Raw genomic sequence first — 11,255 nt, 5'->3', positions numbered from 1 at the left:
ATCTAACCATGATCTTTGTGAGTGGAATTAGTACTAATATGATATTTGTGAATGAGAGAAATGATGGTTTGGTGTAAGTATTCTATGAAAGTCTGGTTCTGGTATTGTGATTCTTGTTTGTGGATAAATTCATAGGTGGAAGACATGATCTATTTATTATTGGAAGCTATATTCATAGTACTGTGATTCTTGTTTATTCATGGAATTAGTACTAATTGATATTTGTGAATGAGAGAAATGATAACTTTGGTGTAAGTTGTATTATATGAAAGTCTGGTTCTGGTATTGTTTTGCAAATTTTGGTGGATAAATTCATAGGTGGAAGACAAATATTGATGAGTATATGTAATGGATTGGAAATATTGGTTCTTGTTTGTGGATAAATTCATAGGTGGAAGACAAATATTGATGGGCTCGCCATGCAAATTTTTTTATACTTTTTAATATAAAACAATGACGGATATTTCCTAACCCAACACGAGACATATAATATCGTTTTTAACTTATTTGATCAAAAAAATGGGTTCGCAACGGAATTTAAAAAACAGACAGATTCGGGCTTCAATGTCGGTTAAGAATTAAAAAAAAAAGCTTTAATGTCGGTTGGCAACCGACATTAAAGGGCTTTAATAACACTATCTTTAATATCAGTTGCCAATCGACATTAAAGGGCTTTAATAATATTATCTTCAATGTCAGATGTCGGTTAACCCTCAATGTTGAAGTTGTATCTGATGCACTAAAGGTTGTCAAGCTTTTGAATAGATTAGATTTTTCTTTAGCTGAGGTTGGGGTCCCGTTGAGGATTTTTTTTTTTTTTTGGTAACTCTGTTGATATTTTGCCGAATTCCTCGTGAGGAGAACAAACATGCTCATGATCTTGCAGTTCTAGCCTCCTCTTAAGGTTTTTTTTTTTTTTTTTTTTTAATATAGAAAGATGTTCTTTTAGATTGTGTTCTTCTCTTGTTTGGTTAGGAGCTTTTGATGTAATTGTGTTTGATTGTTATGTTTGTCTAAAAAAATGTGTTTTCTTATTTTATTTTTTATTTTTTAAATCGATTATGTTTTTAATGTAGCACATTCCTGAATATATAAATTCAAAAATTTGGAGACATAGTAGAAATAAAGTTGATTATCGATAGCATAAACTAGTATTTTTCTTTTTTTTTTTTTAAGCTCGACCATTGAAAGGGTAAAGCATTGAACCAATACAGACATCTGAAATAGAAGAAGGGAAAGAAACAATGGATTTTTTTTTATTTTTTATTTTATTTTATTTTTTTTTAAAAAAAGTAACATTTTAGTCCATAAATTTTGAGTCTACTTTTTATATGGTTCCTCAGTATCGAATTATTAATATTTTGATGCTCGAGTTTTGAGTTTTTTTTTTTTGTATTTTTTCTCATATATCTCAAGATGCTACATTTTGATAGTTGAATTTAATTTCTAACCGATTAATAGGTTCTCTTACTCGTAAATTTTCACTAATGCCCAATCTTGCCATTATGCATTATTTTTATGGTGTAAATTTTTTAGTTACATCTAGCATGGGATGTAAAATGGTCAAAATTATTTTGATTTGTTTAAATTAAATAATAAAAAATTAATACCAATGATGTATTTAGTGAAACAAATCAATAATAAGAGTGTAGACACCGATACCTATTGATCAAATAGAAATACGACTAAAAAATTTAAGACTAATGACGTAGCATTTTTTAAATCTATGAACCAAATGAAAACTAACCTCAAAACGAATAAAGGTAAAAATGTTAACTTCTAAATTTATAAATAAAACAAAAACACACACACGCACGCAATTTCCGATCTTTTAATGCAACATTTTCTTTCTTTTATTTATTTATTTATTATTATTATTTTAAATTAAGAATCACCTTTGAGGATTAAGATGATGTTTTAAAATTAGAGGAAAGCTTACCTATAAACTCGGTTACACCCGCCAAAGAGAGCATAATTCGATTGGCATCTTATATATTAGCGATCACATAATCGATAGCTCGAATCTCCCAACTCCGATTGTACTTGAGAAAATAAAAAAGATTTCGACTACACGTTTATACCTATCTCATACTAGGAGACATGTGCCTCATTCTTATAGTGTCACGTTTCAATTCTACTTCTTTCTTTTTCTTTTTCTTCTTCTTCTTGTAACAATTTTCCCTCTTTTATTTTTCATTAAACTTGCAACCTATGTTTTTTTTTTTTTATTTCAAAGTGCTTGAGAATATGGGTTTTGTTTAAAATTTATATATTTGTTATTTTTAATATCTTTTCTCCTCTACCTAATACCATTTATGTTCAGTTAATCATTTGAAAATGAAATGTTTAAAATGACAACACGTTTCATAACGTAAAACTAACAACTATTTTATAATATTCTTTTTTATTTTATGACTTATATTCATCTCCTTATCTTATTTTTGTCATCTAGATAATATTTTATTTTCAACCAATTAATTGAATTTATAAAATAAAATAAAAATATATTATTTATATATATATATCATTACAATAACACAATAACGATAGGATGAGATTTGAATCATAAACCTCTTTCATTAATTCGAATTAACACACCATATGCTATGTTCGCTTTGGAATTCATCCACGGAAGATAATGTTTTAAAATTATTTTAATGAATCACTTAAAAAATATATTATAACGAAAGGAAGTAATAAAAAGAAATTACACATGGAGTGTTTTTATTGGACAGCCACAATGAGCGGTTTCTGCGGAATCGGATGCCAATAATCTCTCCAAAGCAGGCAACTCTGTCCCCTACTACAGAAGCGAGTCAACCGAGGATTGAGATTGCGTTCCGACCCATTTATCTGCAGAGTCTCCTTCAAAGCCACCCATCGCCATTGCCACATTTTCTAGCTATAGCCTCACCATTAGATCTTTCAACCTAATTTGGCACATCCCCATTAGCAGCGCCAGAGGAAATATGCCGACTTTGAATTTATTCACGAATGTTCCAGTCGATACCGTTGTGGCCGCTGACATCCTTAAGGACGCATCGAAAGCCATTTCTAAAATTCTCGGGAAACCTGAATCTGTTAAGTTCACTGTCCTTCTCTATCCTCCCTCAGTCTCTTGCTTGTATTGGGTATGTTCATTTGCATAATTCTGGACATGCCCACATGATGTTCGACAAAATTACTGTGAGAAAATGGAAGTCATTTTAAGTTATTGAGTTGAGATTTGTCACTGCTAGACTGATAGCTGACTTGAATTTATTTTTCCTGTTGATCGAACTAGTTCTTTTATGGTGATAAGTAGGGTAGCATTGAAAGCATTTTTATGATATAATGCAAGCGCGTGAACTTACATTTTTCTGCTTCAATGGTTCAGTACGTGATGATCTTGCTGAATGGTAGTACCCCAATCGTTTTTGCTGGCACGGAAGAGCCAGCCGCGTATGGAGAATTGATCTCCATAGGAGGCCTTGGACCTGGCGTGAATGGAAAACTTAGCTCAACAATTGCTGAGATTCTTCAGACTAAGCTCCAAATTGATAGTTCCCGTTTCTATATCAAATTTTATGACGTTCAGGCAAGTTTTTCTCGTCCTTCCCAAGTGTTGTGACTAGCTGGGATTACAGTTTATCGTGGTATCAAAGTAGGATAGGAGATATATGTGTTTGAATCCTCACAATACCATTTCCTCTCAAATTATACATATAGTTCACACATTGAGCTCCATAAATTAAATTATTAGCCTCGAACTTATCTTTAGAGTTTAGTGATGTGATAATTTAACATAGTATCTATGAAAGGAGGAGATACCATGTACAAACCTCTCACAAGCTTTTGGGTTTAATAATAATTTAATTTAAATTGTTTTGGTCACAAATTTTGAACTTACATCTTCCTATTGAACATGTTCCCCCCTCAAAAAACCCTTGTTTAAGGCGTTAGTGATATCTGACACGGTCAAATGTGAATCCGGAAGCCAGAGAAGGTTGGCCATTCAAGTATTAAATATTTTTCGAAGTTGTCTGTTCAAAACTTCATGTTGTGGAACCCTGTACAATTATTTATTAACTCCGAAGATTCTTTCTATTTGGTCAATGTTTTAAAAATGTCTAATTAGTCCTTAAACTTTCAATTTTGTGTTTAATAGGTCTTTTAAACTTTCAATTTTGTATGTAATTCATTATTATCATTAACAAATTCGAAATATTTAAAAGTCAATTGATCTAGTAGATCTAAATTTGAATTTTATGTCTAATGAAACAAGTCATAACTTTTAATTTTGTGTCGAGTAGATTTGTGAGTTTTTAAAAATAAAAAATTTAGGAACTAAATTTATAATTTTAAAAGTTCATGATCAAATAGACACAAACCTTACATTTGTGGGATTAAATTTATAGTTTAACCTAGTTGGATTTTTGTGAAGAATTAGTCTTTTAAACCATAAACTTGCATTAAATCTTTAACATTCATCTGTTCTTTTGAGACCTAGAGGTAGATTCCTACCTTAGTTGAGCGGGAAATTCACCCAATTGGTCTTTTTGACACAATATGAACTGTTCCTCGTTAAAAGCTACGAGCTTTTGGTCAGTTTGACATGACATTAGACTAGAATGTGTTTGAATTACTACTCGTCATCTATTCTTTGATTAGTAATGAACGCATTTGTTGAGTTTTGCACTAATGGCTAAACTCACGAGATAAAAAGTTAGTATTAAGAATATTATAACTTTGACATATTTACCTATCTACTTTGAGTTTTTTAATTTAGTAGCGATTAAACACTATAAATATCTTAGTCCGACTATTTTAAGTTATTGATCGCATCCATCCATCCATGACACTCACACTAACATATTTCTTATGTCATGGTTGTGATGTATCTGTACTATAATTGTTTTTTATATAGATAACATGTTGATTAAATTAACGCATTCAACTTCATCATTTCCAGGCTTCATACTTCGGATACAACGGATCAACATTTTGATCAGGATTTTGTAGAATCAACAAAAGAATGTTGTCAAGAATGAAAATCGTGGTGTGGTGAGATTATTCAAGGGAGTTGATGGAACTCCATTCTTTGCCTTTATATGACTATTTGAATGTGTAAATGAAAATAATTATTTTGCATTTTTATTTGTTTGAGTGTTTCATGTCTATAAGTTAAACAAGTTAAGCTTCTCAGTTGAGTTATTTGCTCTCGTACAGAGAATTGGTACATCTTGTCCTCAATTATGTGGTTTTTTTCTCCTTCAGTCATGTCCAAAATCACTTCTAATCATATTGTAAGTGTATGTTTGAGAGTTATTTTAAAATTGTTAAAATCATTTTTGTCAGGTTCAAAATTACTCCAAAACTCACGTTTAATCACTCATAATCAATTTAGTGTTTTATTTTACACTTTAAATGCAATTTTCATGTTATTAAAATTAATTTTAAATGATTAAAAATATTTTTAGCGTAATTGTTAATTTAATTGTTTGAAAAAATTAGGAAAAAATTAGGTTAAGTTATAAATTTAGTATAGAAAAAAAATAGAATTTAATTTCTACTATGGATAAAACTCATAAATACTCTTTTATGATTTGATAAAATTCTCATAAATAATCTCCATGGAGACTATTCATGAATTTTTTATCAATCCATATCATATGAACTAAATTTTGATTATAAATTATAGAGACTAAATTTTAACTTGTTTAAATTTGGATTAAAATTATAATTTACCCAAAAAATTTAGGGGAGAAAATATCTTTTTGGTCTCTGAGTTTTGGGTTGAATTTCTATTTAGTCCCTAAATTTCAAAATGTTACACATTTAATTAGTTTTGAGTTTGGTTTTAATTTAGTTCCTATGTTTTAAAACGTTACAATTTTACCTATGATATATGAGTTTTGTTTCAAGTTGATCCCCATAGTTCAAGATTGACACTTTTACCATCGATTTCCACTAAATACTGATTTTTGGTCTTTAGTGTTAATATATGTTAATAAATTTAAATTAATTATAATTAATTAAGTTTCACGATTTTTCATTATTTTTAAACTTAAATTTAAAATTTCACTTTATAGTTATTTAAAATTAGTTAAGAGACGTCGAGTCAATGATTGAAAGTGAATATTTAATGAAAAAATGATGTTAAGGATGCAAAATCTAGAAACCGAGAGACATTATTGAAACCACACTCATATCTCAAATAGTAAAATTGCAACATTTGAAATTTAGAGACTAGATTGAAATTAATCTCAATGACTAATTGTGTAACATTTTGAAACTTAGGGATCAAATAAAAACTAGGCTAAAAAAATGATTAATTGAAGTTCATGGAGTTTTTTTTTTTTTTTTTTTTAATAAACATTGTGATTAAGAAAACAATTTAGGGAAATATAGTGGTTCTGAAACTATTTGAAAATCTATGGTTGTTTTGGAGTTTTCGAGACGGGGATTTTGTGTAAAATATTTTGTCGAGGGGTTCAATCCTCGACTTGTCGAAAATTAAAAAAGAAGAGGACGAGTGTTCAACCCTCGACCTGTCAAAAATTAAAGAAGAGATAGAGGGTTCAACCCTTCGAAAATTAAATAAGAACCCTTCGACCTAAAGGAAATTAAATAATCGTTTAGTAATTATACACGATCACACACAATCGCTTAATAAATTACAATGCGATCTTTTAGTAATTATACACGATCGCAAACAATCGCTTAGTAAAATTACCATGCGATCGTTTAGTAATTCTTCATTAACGTAACAATAGGTGCAAACTTTCGGAAAGAACGGGTGAATGATGAACAACTTATTTATTAGACGATAGGAATCAAACAAGATTAATCGGTCGCTTACAAGATGTTAAACAATCGTTTACAATATCTCCACAATCGCTTACTAAATCCTCTGCGATCGGTCATAAACTCCTACACGATCGCTTAACTATTACTATTACACGACCGCCTTCTCATAACCTATACGATCGCATACCTTTTACTATATGATCATCTACCAAGTGCTATACAATCGTTGAGCTTTATTATACGATCGCCTAGTGGAAGTAGACGATAAGCGACACGCTGCGATGACTTCTCCACGACAGCGTCTGCCGAACTCTCACTCTCGATAGCTCTCTTTCCTCACTACACGATTGGCCACAAACTCCTACACAATCACTTAACCATTACAATTAGACGATCGCTTTCTCAAAACCTATGCGATCGTTTACCAAGTGCTACACGATTGCTGAGCTTTACTACACAATCGCCTAGTGGAAGTAAACGACAAGTGACACGCTGTGATGGCCTAACCACGACAACATCTTTCGAACTCCCACTCTCGATAGCTCTCTTTCCTCACTACACGATCGCTTAGCTATTACAATTAAACGATCGCCTTCTCAAAACCTATACGATCGCCTACATTTTACTATACGATCGTCTACCAAGTGCTACACAATCGTCTATGGAAGTAGACGATGAGCAGCACACTGTGATGGTCTCTCCACGACAACATCTTCCAAAATCCCACTCTCGAGAGCTCTCTTTCCTCACTACACGATCGTCCACAAACTCCTACACGATCGTGTAACTTATTTATATTTTGTTTTATTAGTGTTAATCTTATGGTTGGGATGTTATACCGACATGTTGATCTTATTTATATTTTGTTTGTTTTTGTCTGTATTTAAGTATAGTTTATTGTTGTGTTTAAAATGTTGATGTTTATGCTTTAATATTTTTAGTTTAATACAAAATTATTATGATTTTTTGAAATATATTTCTTATGATATTTGACTTTTTTAGTATTAACTCTGAAAATATAGTTTTAAATAGTTTGAAAAAGTTTAATTTGTTGTTATGTTTAAAAATGGTTATAAAAAGTTTAATTGATTGTTATGTTTAAAAAGTTGATGTTTATAAACTAAAAAGTTTAATACAAAACTATTGTGATTTTTTTATAATATATTTCTTATAATATTTTTTGTTGTATTAAATTTGAAAAAAAAATAGTTTTAAGAAGTTTACCTCATTGTAATGTTTAAAAAGTTGATGTTTACAGTTTAAAACTCTAATATTTTTAGTTTAATACAAAATTGTTGTGATTTTTTGTATAAATTTCTTATGATATTTGAAAAGTTTAATTTATTGTTATGTTTAAAAATAGTTATAAAATGTTTAATTTATTGTTATGTTTAAAAAGTTAATGTTTATAAACCTTAAAAAGTTGATGTTTATAAATTAAAAAGTTTAATATTTTTAGTTTGATAAAAAATTATTGTGATTTTTTAAATATACTTCTTATAATATTTTATTTTTGTATTAAATTTGAAAAAAAATAGTTTAAAAAAATTTACCTCATTGTAATGTTTAAAAAATTGATGTTTATAGTTTAAAAACTTTAATATTTTTAGTTTAATAAAAATGATTGTGATTTTTTTTTTTTATAAATTTCTTATGATATTTGAAAAGTTTAATTTGTTATTATGTTTAAAAATAGTTATAAAAAATTTAATTTATTTCTATGTTTAAAAATAGTTTTAAAAAATTTACCTTATTGTGATTTTTGTTGTGATTTTTATTGTGGTTTGTTTTTGTTTAAGTTTGATATTAGTAGAACAATTAGTAATGTATTGTTTGTCTCTTTTTTTTTTAGAAAATGGCGGACAAATGCTTGGGATTTTTGTTGTTTACAAATGGTAATATGATTGATGGTACTGATGGAGTTGACTATGACCAACCACCAAATGGAAGTGTGGAATTGTATTTGAACAATTCATTGAAATAGTTAGGATGCACTTGGTGTAGATATGGGAACAAATCAAGAAGTAATATATAGAAATCCTAATTTATAACCATTAGGATCAATAAGGTTTATGTCATTCTCTATTCCGAATGCACGAGCTATGAACTTGATGTTCTCAATCGCGATGCCACTGCCGAATTTAATGCATTTGTATGTAAATGTAAATAGGATAGGGGTGGATATAAATTTGAATATATCATTTAGTCAGTTTGAAGATCCAACTGAATGTATTGATCTTGATCTGGAGTCAGTTGCATCACCATATGACAATGAAGATATGGCGTCTAATAACCAGTATAGATATTTCAGAACTGAAACGGACGATGAATTTAAAGATTTGGATTTTGATGGTCGTGAACATGAGTTACTTCCAGATACATTCAACGATTTGGATAGCATTCGACAACATGCCCAAATTGTAGCCCCCATGGACGTTGACAATACTCAGTTTGTATAAAGGGATGATTTGTCAAGACAAAGAAATGCTACAACATGCGTTCAAATGTTTTGCTATTAAATGTCACACACTATATGAGGTTGTGGAATCGACACCGACGATTTGGATAATTCGGTGTAAAAAGTATGAGGAAGGTTGCAAGTGGAGACTTCGTGCAATAAAAAAAACAAAATCGCATGGCTTGTTTGAGATTACTAAGTACGATGAGCAACATACATGATTAATCATGTGCAAATGGATTCATCGATTATTGCGCTAGAGTTCTGAGATATCGTAAGAGAAAAACCATCTATCAGCGTGGCATAAAGGCAGTCCGACATCAAATCAAAGTTTGGATATCATATTTCTTACCATAGGGTATAGGAGGGCAAAAGAAAAAGCGTTGGCTAAAGTGTTTGGTGATTGGGATGGGTCTTACAAATTGTTACCCAGGTGGTTGTATATAGTTAAGCAGACCAATCTCCCGGAACACATGTAGAGTGGAGAGTGAAATAAACGCTTACTGAAGACCGTGTTATCTTACTTCTGTATTTTGGGCATTTGGTCATTGTATAGAAGCTTTTAATAAATGTTGGCCGAAAATTCAAATAGATGGTACACACTTGTATGACGAATATCGAAGAAAATTGTTGATTGTTACATCAGTTGACTGGAATGAGCATTTTTTTCCACTTGCATTTGTCGTTGCTCATGAAGAGTCCACAGACTCATAGGGATGGTTCCTGAAACACTTAGAGAAATTGTAACATATGAAGAGGTGTGTTTAATTTCAGATTAACATGCTGGCATAATTGAACAATCCAACAAATGGTTGGATGGGACCAAAATGTCACCATCGTTTCTGTTTACGACATATCGTCAACAAATTTAATAAAAAGTACAAATTTAATACATTGAAAATTTATGTTTATCGTACCAAGTGTCAGTTTCAAATTCAGAAGTTTAATAAAGCAATTGAAGATATCAAATGAATAAATTAGAGTTGTCTGTGTTTTTTTGCTAACATTGCTTTAGAGCAATTGACTCAAGCACATGATGGAGGGTTCAGATATGGATGGATGACGACAAATCTATCAGAGTGCATAAATGGCGTCCTCAAAGGAGTTCGAATGTTGCCTATAAATGCTATTGCTTAAATAACATTCTTCAAGTGTGTGAATTATTTCAAGAAAATAAGATATGAAAAAAGGGATGCATTGGAGCGTCAAGATAAATACACCCGGTAATATTATATATACGTGTTATTAACAATTTATTTCAAGCATATTTTATAATACTAAGTGAAGTAAAAATTCAGGTACGCACACGAGAAAATAAATAAATGGGCTGCAAGATCTAGTAAACATGAAATACAATCATACTATCGGTATGAAAGTGAAAGTGTGTTTCATGTGAAGACCAGACGTCATAGTCTCAATGCCAAATGAGGAAATGTTCAAATATTGAGGCTAAACGTCCGAGCAATACTGCTCATGTAACAAGTGGCAAGTGTTCGACATTTCATGCTCACATTTTATGGCCGTTTGCTCACATTTTAACATGAACTACGAATTTGTTGAGGACTACTATAAATTGTCAATGTATATTGAATGTTACTCTCCTCAATTTCAACTTGTACATAGATCATGCACCCTAATATGCCCGTTTTACATCCTGAACAGTTGTTGTTGAGAAAACCTGGTAGACCAAAAAATTCACATTATCACATCGAGATGGATTTTGTAATCAGTTAGGCCATAATCGAATGAAGTGTTTTCGTTACTAAGATGGGCTCCAGGTAATTAGGGATTGAGAAATAAATATTTTTTTAATTATATATTCAATTTTTTATTATGATTTATTGTATATTCATTTTTTTTATCATAATTATTGTATATTCAATTTTTTTTTATTGTAATCTATAAAGTTGTACATTATTTTTTTAATTGAGAAATAAATACTTCTTTTATCATGTATATTTAATTAAGCGTAGATATTTTTACTGTATATTCAATTTTTTTATTATAA

The 11,255-nt window shown here is 30.2% G+C and overlaps 1 protein-coding gene across 2 annotated transcripts; it reads left to right on the top strand.

Moving 5' to 3' along the window:
* The first annotated feature begins 2,730 nt into the window (after nucleotides 1-2,730).
* Nucleotides 2,731-5,232, top strand: LOC120071481 (macrophage migration inhibitory factor homolog). Of its 2 annotated transcripts, none has more exons than XM_039023793.1 (3): nucleotides 2,731-3,066; nucleotides 3,377-3,577; nucleotides 4,952-5,232. In XM_039023793.1, exons 1-3 carry the CDS (start codon nucleotides 2,995-2,997, stop codon nucleotides 4,985-4,987), a joined length of 309 nt encoding a protein of 102 aa, XP_038879721.1. In that variant the 5' UTR covers nucleotides 2,731-2,994; the 3' UTR covers nucleotides 4,988-5,232. The 2 variants fall into 2 exon arrangements, with proteins under 2 accessions (XP_038879721.1, XP_038879720.1); XM_039023792.1 differs by having other exon boundaries at nucleotides 2,737-3,080.
* Nucleotides 5,233-11,255: the final 6,023 nt, after the last annotated feature.

Source organism: Benincasa hispida, chromosome 2 (assembly GCF_009727055.1).
Source record: "Benincasa hispida cultivar B227 chromosome 2, ASM972705v1, whole genome shotgun sequence".
NCBI classification, from domain to species: Eukaryota; Viridiplantae; Streptophyta; class Magnoliopsida; order Cucurbitales; family Cucurbitaceae; genus Benincasa; species Benincasa hispida.
Note: the sequence above shows the minus strand (reverse complement) of the source record. Positions and strands in the feature narration are given on the sequence as shown.

Bases quoted from the DNA above. Each gene is read 5' to 3' on its own strand.
- LOC120071481 (XM_039023792.1), top strand. From the start codon at position 2,970: ATGCCGACTTTGAATTTATTCACGAATGTTCCAGTCGATACCGTTGTG. The intron at 3,081-3,376 runs GTTAAGTTCACT...TCAATGGTTCAG, and splicing joins TTCTCGGGAAACCTGAATCT to TACGTGATGATCTTGCTGAA. The intron at 3,578-4,951 runs GCAAGTTTTTCT...CATCATTTCCAG, and splicing joins TCAAATTTTATGACGTTCAG to GCTTCATACTTCGGATACAA.